Source organism: Phalangium opilio, unplaced genomic scaffold, assembly GCF_054372755.1.
Source record: "Phalangium opilio isolate 3A_F unplaced genomic scaffold, DU_Popi_V2 ptg000391l_1, whole genome shotgun sequence".
NCBI classification, from domain to species: Eukaryota; Metazoa; Arthropoda; class Arachnida; order Opiliones; family Phalangiidae; genus Phalangium; species Phalangium opilio.
The window spans coordinates 468579-490272 of record NW_028324235.1 but is presented as its reverse complement, the minus strand read 5'-3'; the positions used below and the strand labels follow the sequence as shown (position 1 = coordinate 490272).

General features: G+C 39.3%; 2 protein-coding genes across 2 annotated transcripts; both read left to right on the top strand.

The window, feature by feature from the left end:
- Positions 1-3559: 3559 nt before the first annotated feature.
- LOC149594044 (uncharacterized) lies at positions 3560-5278 on the top strand. The gene is made up of 2 exons (XM_089861597.1): positions 3560-4132; positions 5225-5278. The coding sequence occupies exons 1-2, from the start codon at positions 3560-3562 to the stop codon at positions 5276-5278; spliced, it is 627 nt and encodes a 208-aa protein (XP_089717723.1).
- A 75-nt stretch (positions 5279-5353) lies between these two features.
- Positions 5354-6980, top strand: LOC149594043 (uncharacterized). Its single transcript, XM_089861596.1, has 2 exons — positions 5354-6175; positions 6900-6980. The coding sequence occupies exons 1-2, from the start codon at positions 5354-5356 to the stop codon at positions 6978-6980; spliced, it is 903 nt and encodes a 300-aa protein (XP_089717722.1).
- The last annotated feature ends 14714 nt before the right edge of the window (positions 6981-21694 follow it).

Here is a 21694-nt window from a genome sequence, read left to right as displayed (position 1 = left end):
GTCTATTGCATTGCACGGGAGACTGTAATGTTGTTAAGACAGGCCCTGTATATTGTTTGGAATAATGTAGCTGCTCAAATTTGCCAAACTAACATTTTCCTTTCGCGAAGGATACTGATATTGCTGTACCGATGTACATTATGGAAGATCCATCAGATTTGAAGTTCTTTAATGTAGAAGTTCCAAACTTGATGGGTGAAGCGAAAATACTGAGCGGAAGTCCAATCAATCGAGAATTTGGAATGTTCGATATCATAGACATATTCGATGATAAAGTGAGATTATTGGGTTTAAACTACAAAAACAAATAGACATAACAGAACGTAGGCGTTGTGCCCGATATGGTGCCAGCTCGCGCTCGTTTTTAATGTTACCAGAAGGAGTAATAAGAGAAATATGATACTTAATATCTCCATAAACAAATAGACATAACAGAACGTAGGCGTTGTGCCCGATATGGTGCCAACTCGCGCTCGTTTTTAATGTTACCAGAAGGAGTAATAAGAGAAATATGATACTTAATATCTCCATAAAGATCTAAGATTGTAACAAGACGCTTACCAGCCTCAAATTATCTTCCCTTCCCTGATTGGCTTAGAAACTTCTCCCGTCGATCTAACGTTTAATAACTTGATGAGGCGCGTAAATAACAAAGCAAAAGGTCATAGAGTAATATAAATTCTTGTCAGAGTGTATTATAAATTCTTTAAATGAAAGTTACGGAAGTTGGCGTCGTGTTTCGGAGTCAAGAAATTCCCGCTGTAGCAAACAAAGTAAAGAAAAAGTTGCTAAATGTACGGACTGTTTTTTTCGCGTAAGTTGGTTTTATATGGCGAGCCAAAGCGGACAAAATTCGAAATTCGCTCTCCCTCCTTAGATATTTCGCGCTCTCCCTACTTATAATACCCTCGCTCCCTCTCTTTAAACCTCGCTCCCTCCCTTCAAAACCTTCCCTCTCATTCTAAACCTCGCTCTACCTCTTTATAATACCCTCGCTCCCTCTCTTTAAACCTCGCTCCCTCTCTTTAAACCTCGCTCCCTCCCTTCAAAACCTTCCCTCTCTTTCTAAACCTCGCTCCCTCCCTTCAGAACGTTCCCTCTCTTTCTAAACCTCGCTCTCCATCCTTATAATACCCTCGCTCCCTCTCTTTAAACCTCGCTCCCTCTCTTTAAACCTCGCTCCCTCCCTTCAAAACCTTCCCTCTCTTTCTAAACCTCGCTCTCCCTCCTTATAATACCCTCGCTCTCCCTCCTTATAATACCCTCGCTCTCCCTCCTTATAAAAGCCTCGCTCCCTCTCCTTATAAAAGCCTCGCTCCCTCTCCTTATAAAAGCCTCGCTCCCTCTCTTTATAAAAGCCTCGCTCCCTCTCTTTATAAAAGCCTCGCTCCCTCTCTTTATAAAAGCCTCTCTCCCTCTCCTTATAAAAGCCTCGCTCTCCCTCCTTATAAAAGCCTCGCTCTCCCTCTCCTTATAAAAGCCTCGCTCCCCCTCTTTATAATAGACTCGCTCTCCCTCTTTATAATAGACTCGCTCTCCCTCTTTATAATAGATTCACTCTCCCTCTTTATAATAGATTCGCTCTCCCTCTTTATAATAGATTCGCTCTCCCTCTTTATAATAGATTCGCTCTCCCTCTTTATAATAGATTCGCTCTCCCTCTTTATAATAGATTCGCTCCCCCTCTTTACAAAAATCACGCTCCCCCTCTTTACAAAAATCGCGCTCTCTCCTCGGAAAAAACGCGCTCTCTCTCCCCTCAAGATAGCGTCCAGGCATGCTTGTTTTTTATCGTTGCCTTGCACAGTACATTTTTTCGTTTTGCCGCTCTTTAGAACTGGAAAACGATTGTTCCGACCTCTGTTGGCTGGACGGCTCTCAGCAGGTTGGCTGGCTGGATTTTGGTGTGACCTGATGAGATTCGTCATAAATAAACTTTTCAAATTTCCCGCGAATTTTCGACTCGAAATTCACCCGTAGTTCACGTTACCCCTCATAGGTGGCGTAACGTATTTAATTTCAATTGAAATTATTTTCCCGTTGGTGCCGGGCCTCGAACCTGTGATGTCCCAATCCATACGAGACGCCAGTGAAGACGCCCGCACGCGCACGCTACCACGAAGCTACGCTCGCTAAGTACAAAACCCGAGTTAAGTAAGACTGTAGAGTAGAGAGAGGTAGAAATATGTGGATCACCACCCACCCACCCCTTCCCGACGCGCGCCAACCAGCTGCAGCTGGATTTTGTAAGTGGGAGAGGAGAGAGAGTAGAGAGAATGACTGCCTAGCGCGTGCCAATAATTTTTAGCAATGTGATTTAAATCAATGAAACATACTCATTTAAAGTTAAATAATTATAATTAGCTAATATGATTATTATATTTAAAAATATTATATTATTTAAGTAATAAATTTAACGATAGTTGTTGAGAGATTCAATAGAAGGCAACATGAGATGTCATAAGTACTAGTTTGTTTTTTGTTCTCTCTCTCTGCCTCCTATATTGCAATGTCCAAGGCTTAACGGATGATCGATGATTAGATAGTTTAATCAGGTGTTTAAATGTAACTTAATCCCGGCGATACCATTAATGACAAACGCAATCAACATACTCATGGTTAAATTAAAGTTAACTAAATTGAATTGCTCAAAGATAATTATAAAATTAAATCAACAACTCAACTATCTGCTCAACGATAATTAGACTAGTTTTTAACTTTTTTTTCAGTTTTGCTGTTTATTTAAACGTAATTAAACAATGGTTAAATACTGCAGCGTGTATGGGTGTAAATTTCCACGCGACGTTAAATTGTCGAAACAATGGGATATAGCTTTAAAAATGGGTAAACCACACACCAATTCCACGGTTGTCTGCTCACTTCATTTTAAATTAGAGGATTACCGCCTTCAACCGAAATATGAACATTCAGGTATGTTTTAAGCGTATAATATTAATTTAAAACCAATTATAATAATTATTATAGATAAGTTAAGTTACCCTCCCAGACTTAGACCCTTGGCTGTTCCTTCCAAAAAACTCCCGTTAAGGAAGCATGATCAACAAAAGTTCAAGGCTAATGGGAGATTGGAAAGACTGAAAAAAGGAATCAGCTCTCACAATCTCCAACTTTGCATGCAAGTGAAACAGCTGAAATAAATGGACCAGCAGACGCAGAAATTCTAGCTGAAAGATTGGGGATTGATGCTGTTCAACAAACTACCGAGGAAACTACGACTGACTAATGCACCACTCCAAACCCCAATGATAAATGCATTATGGTCAACACCTTGGAAAATCATACATGTTATGTTAATGCTTCTAATGGAATATTGAATGCCACCTCTATAATTTCATTAACAGGATTACAAAGTACTGGTCTATTTGATGCGATCGTTAAAAATATTAACTGTGAGTTTCTTAGCTGCATCTCAATGAATGTTCGAGATAGGGTATTTTTGACACTCATTAAACTAAAACTTGGCATTTCATTTACCACTCTATCAGGTTTGTTTGCAAAAAGTTAAGTTCAGACCTCAAATAATTTTAATTTAACTCTTATGCAGTTGGTTTCGGTTTTCGAATTCGCGATAAGATGGCTAGATAAAAATGAAATTATGAAATGTATGCCCAGATGTTTTGCTGAGTTTCCTAATACAAGGGTAATACTAGACTGTACTGAAGTCGAAATAGAGAGACCCGCGTGTCTTCAATGCAAAATAAAATCGTACTCTCACTACAAAGGAAGGAACACGATTAAATTGTTGGTCGCTATCGCACCTTCCGGTGTTATAACATTTGTCAGCAAAGCTTTTTGTTTAAGATGTTCCGACCAACAAGTAACGTCTGAAAGTAAAATATTGGACATGTGTGAAGGTTTCATAGATGGGATTATGGTTAACAAGGGGTTTGCCATAGAAGATCTTTGCAACGAGTGTGGTTTAGAACTAATAAGACCACCCTTTCTAAAGAAGAAAAAGCAATTTACAAGGGAAGAAGTTTTGCGAAATTCCAAAATAGCTGCTGCGAGAGTGCATGTTGAGAGAACGATAGGTAGAATGAGAGCTTTTAATTGTTTAAATAAAAGATTGCCTTTTGATTTATTGCCCTATGCTAGTTCAGTGATCACCGTGGTATCTGCTGTTATTAATTTATCAACACGAATTTTGGCTAACGATAAATTTTAAATGTTTCTCAAAAATTTGTCCCAAGCTTGCTAAAACCCGTGAAAAAAATGCAAATAAATAATGCACCCAAGACTCCTGAAATTTTGTAAAACAATTTTATTTAATAAATTTGTAAGATTATCAAAATTTAAGGAACTTAAAAATATCACTTCAGCCTTATTTGCGCCAATACATTCGGTCCTTTTTTATTCCATTTCAAATAATTTGGAATGTAGTAATTTATAAAAGTAATTTGTAATCTTGGTAAAAGATTGTTAATAAATTTTTGGTCTTTAGGCACATCAATAACAAAACAATCATCTTCCAGTTTAGAATAAATTACAAAATGACAACTTTGAAGTCCTAAATGGGCTAAACTAAGTTGCAATTGCCCATAATACATTTGTTAGGGTTTCAAAGAAAATGTTCCGTCCTTACGTAAGGAGTTTTCTTGAGGACTGTTTCTAAGTTTCCTTTTTCACCAATGACTGGACACTTCATTTGACCAAATTATCGTTGACTAGACCGTCAGGGAAACACCCCAAGAATGGATAAGAAGGGTTGACTTCAAAACCAATCTTCGGTACTTTTAAATTAGACTTTTTTAAAGCAACGTGTTTTTTTCGTTTGTAATTCCATATTGTGTGAATTCATTTCCCTTAAAGTTTGACTGAAGAGCTTTTCGAATTTTTTCAGTAGGATCTTTTGGAAAATATGTGTAATACTCGTAGCAATTTTGAAAAGAGAGAGAGCAACAGGTACTAAACAAAACGAAAACAGTATTACCAATTTTTATACTCATGTTATGACCAAGGCCTAAGAGTTTACATAACTAATCTGGTTAATATTAGGGTGATTAGGTTTTGAACTGATAAGGTCGTAGACCAAATGTTTTTTATGTAAATTAATTGACTTTCATAACTGTAATACTTTTTTATGACACGGTACATATACGCACCCGCGTGTAAATATCGCCAGACGTTGCGCGGACGCGCATGATAAAATTGAATAAAGTTTCACCCCGTTATTAACTTGAGTCTCGTGTTTGCTTATCAATAGGCCTTAACATTGGCGACGGAACGAGGCGAGATCTCACGCGGGCATAGCAGATAACAATAATAACAATAAAAAACAACACTACAGTAACAGTCATCAACATTGGAAAATCACAGACTTCTACCGACCAGAATGGCTCGCTCCTCCTTTGGGCAATTACCTCCCTTTGACGCTAATTCCGATAAATGGACGATATTTACTGAACGATTGGATTTGTTCTTCATCGCCAACGGGATTCAAGAACACCTCGAGGCAACTGCTGCAGCCAACCTGGCAGTGGCCGATCAAAAACGCGCCATCTTGTTAACCGTCTTGGGCACATCAACCTATACATTACTGCGTACCCTCATCGCTCCTGTCAAGTCATCACAAAAAACCTACAGCGAGATTATAGACATCCTAACCAAGCACTTCGAATCAGTACCGACGGAAATAGTAGAGAGGTGCAAATTCTACAAGCGAGACCGAAAATTCGGAGAATCCGTTGCCACTTACGTCGCGGCTTTGAGAAAAGGAGCTGAATTCTGCAACTTTGGGTCTACCCTAGACGTAATGCTGCGTGATAGACTGATTTGCGGAATCAACAACGATCATGTCCAGAAACAGCTGTTAGCCGTCAAGAACATAGACCTCCAACTCGCCATCAGCACTGCCCAAGCTCACGAAACAGCAGAACAGGACGCTAGAGAGCCGAAAAGCCACAATCATACTGACGATGTGATCAACAGAATATCCACCAATCAGTACCAATCAAGCAGAAACAACAAGGGAAGTACGGTCTATACACAACGACAGCAGCCCTACACCAGATGTGTCGACACAGCAAGGAAACCATGCATCCGTTGTACATTTACAACTCATCCAGAATGGGAGTGCCCATATTCAGCGTACGCATGTCGAGGCTGCGGAACAAAAGGTCACCTGGAAAAAGCCTGTCGTATCATCAAAACACAAGTTGGGAAAACCAAAATATTACCTGTCCGAGTCGGGGAAAAGACGACTCAATATCGAAATACTAGACCAACATTTTTTCGCTTTGTTTTGTCTAACTAGGCTTAAGTCATTGAAACGTTTTCTCTACATTGTCAAAATATATAATCATCCACTAATCCTAGGTTTCAAATCATTACTTACAAAGAATATATAAGTTCTATGTTAAATTTTATACTCTGATGCATACCACTAGCTTTGCCTTATATAACGTTTAATTCGGAATAAAATCTGTAAGACACGATTTCCATTAGAACATACCTTTACGAGAAGATCTTGTTTCCTTTCAAACGAAAAACTGAACTTTCCTTATCAGTTTTTCAAGGTTATAGAACTGAAAGGGTTTCTTTTACCTTAGCGTTTATCTCGGTAATTTTAAAGTTCACTTTCAAATCATAAATCTTTATTTAATCTCTAGTCTCCCTAATTAACAAAACATGAAATGTCCTAAACGTATCTCTAATTTTCATTACTACCAATTTATGCAAAACAACTAATGGCTAATTCGAACCAAAAAAAAACCACTCGAACGTCTAAAACAAGGTTCTGAGAAAACCCACTTATGTTTAGTAAGTCGACAGAATTAATTATAATAAAATATTTATTGACTGTGCTCATCAAGTGTCCAATATAAACTGACTACAAAGTAGCTAGCTCCTTTATGAGGAAACCTCGTTATTCGCTATAGGTGGCGCGCACTAGTGGAATAGATCAGGGTATACTAGTGGCGAGACTAACAATATATGATAATGTTATTAAGAGTATATAGGAAGAGTATATATCAAGTGTATTACGAAAGTGTATAACAGGAGTATATAACATCTTTCATTCTTTAAAAAATTAAGTATTACGAAAACGTTTTGGATTGAAAATATTAGTTCTTGTTCGGGTTGACCTTGGTTGTTGTGTACTTGCTGTAAATGTGTAAATGGTGCTCGTGGGCTGGGTATGGCGGATACAGAAATTTTCTTGGGAAATGGGGAAGTTCCCGGAGAAATTCGAGTAGCGCTGTTCGGGTGTTGTCCAGCGTCTGAGCAGTCGTCATGCCAGAAGGACTTAAAGTCCTAATGTTTGATATTGATGTTGTACGTGGCGGTTCGAGTTTACGCGGTGTAATTACAACCACTATTTGCTTTTGGTCTGGTCTTGACGTTTGAAGTGTAGTAGGAGATCGGATCTGTTTTGCTGAAATCGGTGAATGAGTTTGAGTTGTTAAGACTGACGTTTGATTTTGCTAGGGTCGTGGTGTTGGAGATGTGTTCTGCGTTGCCGAGGGCGGTGAATAAATTTGAGTTGTTGAAGTTGAAGTTTGTTTTTGTATGGGTGGTGGTAATCTTCCTAGTCTGACTCTTGAAGTGGCTCGGTAAGTATTGGCCGCAGGATCGGGTAGATTGGTTAAATTTTGCCGCAAATGCTTAACACAATTGTCCTCCACCTGTTGTACTTCTTGTGCCGTGTTGGGTTCAGCGTAGTCGCTTTGAGGTACTGAACGGAGTAGGTGTGTCGGACGTATTTGGTGGTGAGTTCTCCGCAATGTTTTTCCGTCATTTATCTTCAGGATAGACGACAAGGGCTCTTTGCTTTCGTGTAGTACTTCTGCAGGTTTCCATTACCGTGGTCCGACATGGTAATATACTGGTCTCCCGGCCTTTAGGGTTTTCAGGTATCGTGCGGTGCGCGTGATTTTGACGTTTAATCATTGGGTTTTTTAATCCAGTAAGGTTTGCGAATATGACAAGTTGAGAAGTGCGTTCGAAGTGTTTGTTTTGTTTATAGTTTACGGTGTTCTGGTTCGGCGTCCTTTTAACATCTCGCTGGGTGACGGTAGCTTTCCAATGGGCCTCCAGCGATATTCCATAAGAACATACCGTAGGTCACGACCTTCCTGTTGCGCTTTGATTGCCAGGTTTTTTTAATGTTTGTATGGTTCGTTCAGTCATAGCGTTGCTTTTTTAAGAATGATATGCGCTGGATGTTACGTGTTCTACTGCCCATTGTTGAAGTAAACCCTTGAAAAAGCTCGAGTTAAAGGGAGGACCATTATCAGACACCAATTTCTGCGGAGCACCATATCGACAGAATTGTGGATTTAGGAACTTTATTATCGCTTTATCATTAGTGCTTCGTAACTCTTGAGCTTCTACGCATTTGGAGTAATAGTCAACTAGAATGATCAGATTTGTATTATTGATGTGGAAGAGATCCGCACCAACAGTGTCCGAGGGTAGCTGAGGTACATCGTGAGGCGTAAGCGCATAGCGTGTTGGAACGGTCCCTTTTTTCGGCAAGTTGTACAGTTCTGGACATACTTTGTGATGTCTCTTTTCATTTGTGGCCAGTAGAGATACAGCTTGGCTTTAGATAGGCACGCGGTTATTCCTTGATGAACCGAGTGAATTTGGGTCATGACATCACGGCGGAGCACTTCGAAACGTAAAGCGCATCCCCTCGGTAAATTAGGCCTTCTGATGCATGAAATTCTTCTTTTATCGCCCAGAACGGCTTTAACTCGCTGTGTAATTTTTCGCATGCAGATCGCCATCCTTCTTTTATGTAGAACAGTATCGTTTGTGCAGGTGGCTCAGATGCGTTAGCGTTGTTGAATTGAGTTTGTACACTCCCGGCTCAACGGTTTTTAAGTAGGATGAGTCAATTTCTGTCGTGGATTGAGGAGCACGTGACAACGTGACGGGCACTTGTAAATGAGTGCCAGGTATGTAGACCATCGTTATTTGGTATCTGAGCAGGCGAAGAACTAAGCGCTGGATGAGTGGTGAGAGTCTTAATGATGACAATTTAAGGTTTATGATCGGCCTGTACAATAAAGGGGACTCCAATGACATAATAGTGGAATCTTTCGCACGCGTAGACTATGCCTAGAAGTTCACGTTCTATTGGCGCGTAGTTTAGTTGAGTGCGGGTCAAAGAGGATGAAGCATACTCAACAGGTTTACCATTTTGTAGTAGTACTGCACCGACGCCTATTAGGCTGCTTTCTACTGATATTGTCCTGGTGGCTTGCGAATTGTAATAGGCCAGTACTGGGGACGAGGAGATGAGGCGTTTAGGTTTTAGGAAGACAGCTTCCCTCTTTGCGTCCCACATGAATGAGACCTCTTTCTTCAGGAGCTCGCGTAGTGGAGCTGTAATTGTTGAGTGTTGGGGCAGGAATTTTGCCAAATAATTCACCATGCCGAGGAATCTTGGTAATGATTTTTTTGTCTGTTGGTGACGGTATTCATTGAATCGCTTGAACTTTTGTTGGTGAAATTTCGAGGCCTTTGGAGGACAGGATGTTGCCCAAGTATTCTATCTTGTCTACCGCTAGTTGCTGGAAATAATTCTGACGCTGAGCAGAGACCATAAGGTAGCCCGAGGAATCTGTATCGTCCGTAAGGTGTTGCGATTGTACACAAGTAAGAGCTTGGTTCATCCAGCTCTATGTGCCAGAACGCACTTTGCGCGTCCAGGACGGTGTTGAGCAGCGTAGATTTGTTGAGCGGTAGGCATTGGATAGTAGGGTTCCGGGTGTGACCTTCCTTTTGGTTTTTCCACTATTACCATTGGGTGGACCCAATCGGTGAGCTCCGTGACGGGCACTATGATGCCTAACTGTTGCATGCGTTGCAATTCCCTTTGTACTCTTGATTGCACCCACACAATGCAATAATGGTTAGCGTCCTTTTTCTACGATGGTAAAAAAAACGTTTTAAACCCCATCAAAGGTGATAATGTTAAAGATAAAAAACACTTCTTGTTAAATTGTGAACTAAACTTTATTCATCTGTTTTTATTTAAACATTAGTAATAAATAATATGGATACGACTAGTATCGCGCTTTGTACAAACGCATCTTCACGTAAATAAACTTGTTCACTATACGTAACACAGAAGTGATTTTTTTTATATTTAACGATAGGCTACCTCCTCTATTTTTTATCAAAAGTGATTCTATTTAACTTACCAATTATATCTGAGGAGAGAATAGTAACTCTACCAACTGAACATACCAGTTTCAGCAACCCTTCATATCTAGATATCACAGTTACCACTTCCACAGTTTCCAATTTGAGCGACCATTTCTGGAAGTAGGTTTCCAATTTGAACGACCATTTCGGGCAGTAGGTTTCCAATTTGAGCGACCCTTGCGTGCAATAGGTTTCCAATTTGAGCGACCCTTGCGTGCAATAGGTTTCCAATTTGAGACCCTTGCAGGCAATAGGTTTCCACTTTGAGGGACACTTGCGGGCAATAGGTTTCCACTTTGAGGGACACTTGCGGGCAATAGGTTTCCAATTTGAGGGACACTTGCGGGCAATAGGTTTCCAATTTGAGCGACCCTTTCGGGCAATAGGTTTCCAATTTGAGCGACCCTTTCGGGCAATAGGTTTCTAATTTGAGCGACCCTTTCGGGCAATAGTTTTCAAATTTGAGCGACCCTTTCGGGCAATAGGTTTCTAATATGAGCGACCCTTTCGGGCAATAGGTTTCCAGTTCAAGCAACCCTTTCGGGTGAGTTAATTTTACAAAACTCCTAGAGCTAGGATTTCCACCAACCATTAATTACGGCTGATCATACAAAGCTCCGAGAGCTAGGACTTTCACCCACCCTTTAGGGTTATAATACAAAGCTTCTACAGCTAGGGTTTTCAACAACTTAAAAAGGTAAAGCTTCTAACCCATCTGGGTTATAAGTTCATTTTACAAAGCTCCTAGAGCTAGGATTTCCATCAACCATTGATTACGGCTGATTTTTACAAAGCTCCGAGAGCTAGGACTATCACTAACCCTTTCGGGTTATAATACAAAGCTTCGAGAGCTAGGACTATCTCTAACCCTTTCGGGTTATAATACAAAGCTTCGAGAGCTAGGACTAACTCTAACCCTTTCGGGTTATAATACAAAGCTTCGAGAGCTAGGACTATCACTAACCCTTCCGAGTTACTATGCAAAGCTTCTACAGCTAGCACTTCAACTCAATTTGGGCAACCCTTTCTATAGTAGTGGCGTAGCGTGACTTTATCCCACCCGAGGCTAACAATAGATTTTCTGCCCTCCTTTTTTCGCAATTATGCTTATTAAGCTCTGTAACAAAGCTGTGATAATGTTTCACTGTTTTCTAAAGGATTAAAATGAAATGTTTTTCATTAAATAAAGTTTCATTTTGCGTTTTTTTTTTAATGCAAAGTCTTTAGTATGGTGATAAAAGTTTATTTATACCTATTGTTCGATTGTCAAGATAAGGAGATTTGTTAATCTCGACTTAGACATTGAAGACTAATACATTTGATCAATTTCAATTCCGAGAATTTTCTCTCAACTCGCATACTTATAGCAGCTTCGATGAATATTATCAGCATTACAATGTTAGGTAAGCGCTTTCAAGTTTCGACTAAACAGTACAATCTAATCCCCTAGAATAGAGATCCTTTCACCCCCTCACGCTACGCCACTAAATTATGCTATACTTTCAAAGATACATCTTTCATCATACAAAGCTCCTATAGAGCTAGGATTTCCATCAACCATTGATTACGGCTGACTTTACAAAACTTCGAGAGCTAGGACTATCACTAACCCTTTCGGGTTATAATACAAAGCTTCGAGAGCTAGGACTTTCACAGACCCTTTCGGGTTATAATACAAAGCTTCGAGAGCTAGGACTTTCACAGACCCTTTCGGGTTATAATACAAAGCTTCGAGAGCTAGGACTTTCACAGACCCTTTCGGGTTATAATACAAAGCTTCGAGAGCTAGGACTTTCACAGACCCTTTCGGGTTATAATACAAAGCTTCGAGAGCTAGGACTTTCACAGACCCTTTCGGGTTATAATACAAAGCTTCGAGAGCTAGGATTTCCATCAACCATTGATTACGGCTGACTTTACAAAGCTTCGAGAGCTAGGATTTCCATCAACCATTGATTACGGCTGACTTTACAAAGCTTCGAGAGCTAGGACTACCACTAACCCTTTCGGATTATAATACAAAGCTTCGAGAGCTAGGACTACCACTAACCCTTTCGGGTTATAATACAAAGCTTCGAGAGCTAGGACTATCACTAACCCTTTCGGGTTATAATACAAAGCTTCGAGAGCTAGGACTATCACTAACCCTTTCGGGTTATAATACAAAGCTTCGAGAGCTAGGACTATCACTAACCCTTTCGGGTTATAATACAAAGCTTCGAGAGCTAGGACTATCACTAACCCTTTCGGGTTATAATACAAAGCTTCGAGAGCTAGGACTATCACTAACCCTTTCGGGTTATAATACAAAGCTTCGAGAGCTAGGACTATCACTAACCCTTTCGGGTTATAATACAAAGCTTCGAGAGCTAGGACTATCACTAACCCTTTCGGGTTATAATACAAAGCTTCGAGAGCTAGGACTATCACTAACCCTTTCGGGTTATAATACAAAGCTTCGAGAGCTAGGACTATCACTAACCCTTTCGGGTTATAATACAAAGCTTCGAGAGCTAGGGCTTTCACAGGGTTATAATACAAAGCTTCGAGAGCTAGGGCTTTCACAGGGTTATAATACAAAGCTTCGAGAGCTAGGGCTTTCACAGGGTTATAATACAAAGCTTCGAGAGCTAGGGCTTTCACAGGGTTATAATACAAAGCTTCGAGAGCTAGGGCTTTCACAGGGTTATAATACAAAGCTTCGAGAGAGCTAGGGCTTTCACAGGGTTATAATACAAAGCTTCGAGAGCTAGGGCTTTCACAGGGTTATAATACAAAGCTTCGAGAGCTAGGGCTTTCACAGGGTTATAATACAAAGCTTCGAGAGCTAGGGCTTTCACAGGGTTATAAAACAAAGCTTCGAGAGCTAGGGCTTTCACAGGGTTATAATACAAAGCTTCGAGAGCTAGGGCTTTCACAGGGTTATAATACAAAGCTTCGAGAGCTAGGGCTTTCACAGGGTTATAATACAAACCTTCGAGAGCTAGGGCTTTCACAAGGTTATAATACAAAGCTTCGAGAGCTAGGACTTTAACAATCCCTTTCGGTTGCTCTTACTAAACTTCTACAGCTGTTTCTTTTTAACAAAACATATACCTTTATGATACGAATAGTACGATTATTTGTAACAGGCCTCGAATCTGTCTTGAAAAAGTTTGTTTCCGAACGCTAAATCTAACTGGCAATGATAGTCAGTTGAAATTTTCTCTTCAAGACCCGGCAGAAGAGACATGTTAAAAGAATCAAAGAACATTTTCAGTGCCGTTTTACATTTTAAAAAATTTATATTAAAATCTCCGACAACAACTGTCGGAACAGAGGCATCGTATCTAATATCGAATAAAGGATTAAAATCCTCAAAAACTGATCTCAAACTAGCTCCGGGCGATTTGTACAACAAAACAACAGTCATCGGTTCATTTTCAATGGAAACATCCAACCAACAACGTTCCACATGCGAATTTCTGAAAGGTCTATCGGTTCGCAAAACCCTATTATCCAAATCGTTAACTACATTTTCGGGTGTATCTTTTAAATAAATGGAAGAACCAAACGCAATTCTACGTGCGGTTCTTGGCAGATAAATACCACCCACTTCCCTAAAGGATGGCACACTAGATTCATCGGTATCTTTCTTCCACGTTTCAACAAAGCATAATAACTGGGCATTTTTTATTACAGTGTCTGCTAAGATATCTTCCAAATGTGCGTTTAAGGACTGCACATTACGAACATAAATGTACACCTTTTCGTTCAAAAACGATAATACAATACTCTTTGTATCTCGTAATCTTCGAAGTTCCAATTCTACTTGATTGTTTTTAGGCGCATTTGGAACTTGAAATTTACCCTCAATATACAAACCGGAGGCGTTTCTCGCCCTACTGCAAGCAACATATAAATGAGTTCTCTCTAATTTTTTTCTGGGATTACAATGCACTACTACAGACGAGTATGTATCGCCTTGACTCTTGTGTATCGTAATAGCCTCAGAAATTACCAAAGGAAACTGTCTCCTAGAGACTGAAACATTATTCTGCCTCCATTTTGTACTAAATGCCTTAATAACCTTCTCGACAGGAGTCCAAGTGCTGTTATAGTTATTCTGTTCGTACACTCCAAGACACTTTTGTCTCAAACACTTCCCAACATTAGCATCAGCAAACTCAATCCAAACCCTGAACGGAATTTGTTCCCCGAGCCTATTTTTACCGTACTTCCTCAACCAACCTGTCGCACCATTCGCAAGTCCATCAGACGTATCGACGTTGTTAGTCATCATATATCTCGCACCACAAGCGAGTGTTAGTTCTTTAGGGAGACCATAAGTATCAGACGTTGCTAACGTTTGAATTTGGGAAAGAATGTTACTTTTAACTTCACTACTAAGATCACCATTTACAACATCTACTGAAAATGAAATACACTTTTCCGTACTCATTTTTAATAGAGTCTCTTGGTTAAATTGGTTGACTTCAACGTTAGTAGGGAAAAGATGTATCACTTCTTTTGGCGGTACACGCTCTCTGTTTACTTCTAAACTTACGAATAAGTCTATATCATCCTGATTCATAGTTCCCACAGACATTCTATTCAAAGCTTCCGCAAACCTCTTATCATCTTTTTGCCTCATAATTTCTTCAAGCTCACTAAATTGGAATTCCTCCCATATTGGGTTACCAATTAAAGACGCATATGGATTGTCACTATCACTTTGACTTTGAAAAGCGAAATGATCCCGGACGGGTCTAAGTTGGTTAAAATCTCCAACTAAAAGTACAGAGACACCACCAAAATAATCTGGGCAACCCATTATCTCTTGCATTCTCGAGTTAACTCGGTTAAAAACCTTCGCACCAACCATTGATATCTCGTCAATAATTAATAACTTCACTTGACCATACATCAATCTACAATTGTGAAGAGTTTCACTTTCTAATCTGGAAATGTTTCAAGCAAATTGACTAACGGGTAGACAAAAGGTACTATGCAAAGTAGCCCCACCTATATTAAAGGCAGCCTTGCCCGTAGGTGCGCATCGCAGAACTTTAACCTCCGAGGGATTAGACCCTGGTTGCTTATTGTAAAATCTAGTAACAGATTCAAATATGGCACTTATCAAAACGCTTTTTCCAACACCAGCGCCTCCTGTAACAAATAGCCGTAAAGGCGTTTCTTTGCACTTTATATGGTGCAGAACTTCATAAAATATTTCTTTTTGTTTCAAATTCAGCTTTCTAACAAGGGCATTGTATTCTGAATCATTAACTAACGTGACTGATGGAGCAACAGTTTTTTCCGCATTATCATCAAGAATATCTCTGTTAATATTTCCTATTGCCTCTTCCACTGTATTAACTAGAAATTCAGAATCTTCAACAATTAAAGACCTATCTATTTCATTTTGATGTTCCAATTCAGGTTGAATATTAGTAAGATCAGCTTCAATAGCTTCACTTTCGAAATCTCTCACAGCCTGTTCAATAGCTACTTCGTCAATTTCATTATGAAATTCTTTTCTAGATTCCGTTATAATCTCAAGTCTAAGCTCATACTCAGATTTTACATCCTTTGTCAAAATATCTCTACTCTCATCACGCCAAGGCGAGAATAACATGACTTGTTCACGATAAAACTGCTCGGGATCTTTCACTAAATTGAATCTACGATACCGTATAATTTTAGAATGACCACGTTTTCTAATGAACCCTGAATCATTTTTCAGCTTTAACCATTTACCAAGTTGATCTTCATCGTTATCACCGTCATCAATATGACTTTGAGTTTTCGAAACTCTACGACTTCTGGAAAATTCATACCAAGCCGCAAATTGAGCTAACGTTACTGCCTCTAAATCATCTGGCCTTTGAACATAATGGTCTAACATTCCAGAAGCGAAAACATCCAAACTATCTTTGGACAATTGTTCAAGCTCAACTTTGCTTTTGAGAATATGAACACGATTCTCGGGCACATTTGTTGTTATAATAGGTCAATATTCTAAAGTATTTCCTTATCTATTCTTATCAGTAGGCATCAATTCTTGTTTATCTAATCTATACTTGTAACACGTGAAGTGATAAGGAGGCCTATTATTTTTCTGTCGGCTGCTACAGATGGTTAAGCAAGTTACTAGAAAGAAAACCTGTGTTGAGGCCGGTTCGTGTGTTAATGAAATGAAAGATATATATAATAACTATTATACTGTGGAATAACGTATTAAATAACCGCGACAATTATGTACTATTTAGAGATAATCATTTATATTAACTTTATAAATAAACTAATTTAATGCAAAGTCGGCTATGATTATTGGTAACGATAATATAACAATTCAACATGGTAGCAGAGCGTGGTTGCCAATAATCTAGTAGTGAGTTAGAATTTATAATATCGCGGAGTTCATCTACGGTAGCCAAATAGCAAACCAGCATGTGTCGGGAACATTGAGGCGATAGTATCCGTGTGCGATAAACAAGACAAAATCGGGCCTTGGACATGATCAAATCAGGAACGGACATAACCAAAAGCGTGCAACAAGGATGATACACGTGACCTAGGAGGGACATTGACTGGAGGAAGGTTCAACTGTAGGTTTAAGATTAACAAGGTAACGAATTGCAACAAATAAGATTGTGAAAAGAGACTTTTGAACAATGACAATAACTATGCGTTACAATAAGAATAATAGTAGTATGGTCCGAGTATAAGACAATATATATAAGACAATAGAATATATGAGATTAGTAATCAGTTAAGATGTCTGACGACGAAGAGGAGTATGGTGCTTCGAATAATTCATTTTCATTTCGTAAATTACGAGATGGCAATTACGACTCATGGAAAATGAATATCCGAGCAGCTTTGCTAGATTTTGGATTATGGGGCATAGTAGATGGTACGGTAGTAGAGCCAGCAAACACAGCCACGGCAACGGAAAAGGAATCATATCAGAGACGAAATGAAAGAGCGTTGTCGAAAATAACCCTAGCCATTAGCGATTCAAATAAAAGGTTGATAGCGAAACAAAAGACAGCAAAAGGGGCGTGGGACGAGCTTGCTAAAATTTATGAACCCAAATCAAAGGCGAGGAAGGCAGAGTTGCGAGAGGCGTTTCTAGAATGCCGATATTCTAATAAGGAATCGATGGCAACACATTTGGCGAAAATCACCAGTATTGCAGAAGAACTTATTGACGCAGGCCTATCACTCACAAATGAAGAAATAGCATTTCAAATGTTGTATAAATTACCTCCTGAATATAATCAAGTATCATCGTTAGCGTATCATTGGAAGGACTCTGACTTTACCCCTGACAATGTGAAGGCATTATTAATAGCGGAACATGATAGACAAAAGCGATTAGAAGTAGCAGAGTTCAAGGAGCAAACACAGGCAGGTTTTTCTTCTTTGGCAAGAAACAAATCCAGAGGGCGTAATCAGAGTAGGCATAGAAGTACATCTAGATCTAGAAGACAACAAACTCCTAGACGATGTTACAATTGTAATGAAGAGGGGCATTACGCTAGAGATTGTCGGAATACGAGGCAATATAAACGAACTGAGACGAGGGAAAGTAGAAGGGACGGAAGGAAAGCATTTTTTGCCTCAACACTAATTGCAGTCAAGAGTACAGAAGATTGGGTCCTCGACACCGGGGCAACCCACCACTTTTGTAATAATAAAGCTTGGTTCGAAAGCTATAGAGAAATGGAGTCTGAAGTAGAAATCGCGGAAGGTGGGGCGAAGGCACAAGGTGTCGGAACAATAGCGTTATCTATTCGAAATGGTGCTGAAATAATCACGTTAACGGATGTCATCTACATACCAGGATATAATAGGAATTTAATATCAGTTCGGAAATTCGATAATCAAGGGTATAAAACGATAGTCCAGCATGGCCTAATGACAATATACGACACCGAAAATAAATTCTTCATGAGTGCAAAGTTAACGGACGAAAACCTATATATAGCGGCTGCCAAGGTACACAGAGACTACAAGCAAGGACATGAAACACGTTATATTAGACAAGCTAAAACCTATACTACAACTATGGCCAACATCACAAGATGGCACCAAAGATTAGGGCACCCATCCGATAAAAGAATGAACGACTTGCAGGCCTATCAGATGGTCGAAGGCTTACCACAGCTACAGGGTGAATTGGCAACGTGTCATTCATGTAGAGTATCCAAAGCGACTAGGGCGCCATCTACACAAATAGCTGAAAGAGGTACCACACAAGTATTGGAAGTGGTGCATAGTGACGTCTGGGGACCGGCACCAACAATATCAAGAAATGGTGCGAGGTACATCATTACTTTTATAGACGACTATACAAGACGAGCTACGATATATTTGATGACATCGAAGGACCAAGCCTATGAGAAATTTAAGGAATACAAAGCATTCACAGAAAGGCAGACGGGAAAGAAAATCAAAAACTTAAGAACCGATAATGGTATGGAGTATTGCTCCCAGAAGTTCGAAACGTATTGTAAAGATCTTGGAATACAAGTACAACGAACTAATACTCATACACCTGAAATGAACGGCGTAAGCGAAAGATTTAACAGGACATTATTAGACGGAATAAGAACAATATTGGAAGACTCTCAATTACCCCAACAATTATGGGCGGAAGCAGCGTTAGCGTTCACCTATTTGTCAAACAGACTGCCACATTCAAAGTTACCGCATAAAGTGCCAATGGAGGAATGGTCACAAAGAAAACCAAGTGTAAGACATTTGAGGAGGTACGGATGTCTAGCCTATGCGTATTTGCCGAAACCTCATCGAAATAAATTCCAAAACAGAGCGAGGGAAGGTATAATGGTTGGTTACGCAGTGAAGACGAAAGGATACAGAATATGGTTGCCGATAGAGGACAAGATAATAGAGACTAAACATGTTCGCTTTGATGAGGATGTATTAGGAATAAGCAAATTTCAAGAATTAGAAGACAATATATACGTACATGTACCAGAAGCAGAACAAAGGACCAAGAAAGTAAGGTTTGCTGAAGAAGAAGAAGAAGAAGACAACAATGAACAAGAGGAAGGAAGTAAACCAAAGAAACAGGAAGAGACGGGAAATAAAAGACGAAAAGAACAAATAACAACAGATGAAGACGACAATGATGAAGACTACAAAGAAGCTCTCACTGATGATGACTATGTAACCTTCAGCAGAGAAAGGAAGAATGGGCAAGAATTAAAAGACGAAGGCGACAAAGACGAGGGCGATTTCGTCACCTTAAGAAAACCATTGGAACTCCAAACGAACGAAACTCCAAATTTGCCAAAAGGATGGACAAGGAAAGAAGTAGAGCGTAAATCAGGAAGGATTGACGTGTACTACTATACGGATGACAAGAATAGACTAAGATCCATGAAGGAAGTTGTAGCGTGCCTAGAACAACGGAAAATTAAGCATGACATCAAATATTTCGATTTTACACCATTGGCAAAACAAAAAGAAACAAAAGCTTATCTCGGTAATATTGAAGGTCATTGCATAACAGTACCGAAGACATTCGAAGAAGCGATGAACAGTAAAGATGGAGAGAAATGGCATGAAGCTATGGACACAGAAATACGAACCATAAAAGATCGAGATGTCTATGACCTGGTCGAAAAGAAGCCTAATCAGAAGATCATAGGATCGAAATGGGTATACGCCATAAAGAGCAACGCCAACGGAGAGGTCATAAGACATAAAGCAAGATTGGTCGCCCAAGGTTTTTCACAGGAATATCAAATAGACTATACGGAAACATATGCACCAGTAATCAATTTTTCACTGGTGAGAACATGCATCCTGTTGTTTATAGTATGTTTTGGATGGGCGCATGCACAACTAGACGTTAAAAACGCATATCTCTATGGTTCTTTGAATGAAGTAATCCATGTAAAACAACCAAAAGGATTTGTAGAACGAGGAAAAGAAAATCACGTTTGGGAGTTAAAACGAGCCTTATATGGGTTGAAACAAAGCGGACGTCAGTGGTATCGAGAAATTGATGCGGTGTTGCAAGAAATAGGCTGTACGAGAATAAATGGAAGTAATTGTATATATACCATGGATGCGAGTGCAGTTATACTCATCTACGTTGACGATATCATAGTAATGGCCAAAAAGCAAAGGGTCTTGCAAGACGTCATAACAAGAATTCGATCAAAATTCGAGGTGAATGATCTGGGCGGAGTTAAATACTTCTTGGGAATTGAATTCGATATATCCAAAGGAAGAGCTTTCATACATCAACATGGATACATCGAAAAATTAAAACAAGAATGGACAATCGAAACGCAAAGGATATATGATATACCAATACCAGTTGGAACCGCCTTTACGAAAGACCAATGTCCACCCGAAGAGTCCCCTCTAGAAGTCCCATATCGGAAACTCATAGGGATATTATTATTCTTAGCACAGCGCACTAGACCGGACATTATGTACTCCGTCACAACTTTATCAAAATATTCATCAAATCCAGCGAAAGTCCATTGGGATATGTTATTGCGTATATTAAAATATGTATTCGACACAAGTACATATGGATTGCATTATCACGATTTAACGTACATCACAATCGAAGCGTATACAGACGCGTCATATGGCATGGATCGAGACGACGGAAAATCTACATCGGGACTGATAATCAACATCGGGACAAATCCAGTGATGTGGAGATCAGCTAAACAAGAGTGCGTTGCTCAATCTAGCACGGAGGCTGAATACATAGCTTTAGCCGAAACATCGAAGGAAGTCATCTGGTTACATCGTGTAGTCAATGAACTCGTTAGAAAATTGAACTTGCAAGAAATAGTACCGTGTCCAGAGATATATTGTGACAACCAAGCAGCCATAGCCTTATCACGAAGTAACATCGAAAATAAACGTACTAAACATATAGATCTGAGATATCACTACATTCGAGATTGTGTAGAGAAAAATACTATAGCATTGGCTTTTGTTAGAACAAATAGTAACATAGCGGATATGTTCACAAAGGCTATTGCAGCTAGAAAATTTAAAGAATTTTGTAAGAGTATACAATTGTACTATTAAGAACAGTGTTTACTATTGAATGGGTGAGGAAAATGAGAGTAATAGAAATTGTGTAATCAGAAAACATAGAAAACATGTACGAATCAGAATAGTAAGAAAATAAGGGAGCATGTTATAATAGGTCAATATTCTAAAGTATTTCCTTATCTATTCTTATCAGTAGGCATCAATTCTTGTTTATCTAATCTATACTTGTAACACGTGAAGTGATAAGGAGGCCTATTACTTTTCTGTCGGCTGCTACAGATGGTTAAGCAAGTTACTAGAAAGAAAACCTGTGTTGAGGCCGGTTCGTGTGTTAATGAAATGAAAGATATATATAATAACTATTATACTGTGGAATAACGTATTAAATAACCGCGACAATTATGTACTATTTAGAGATAATCATTTATATTAACTTTATAAATAAACTAATTTAATGCAAAGTCGGCTATGA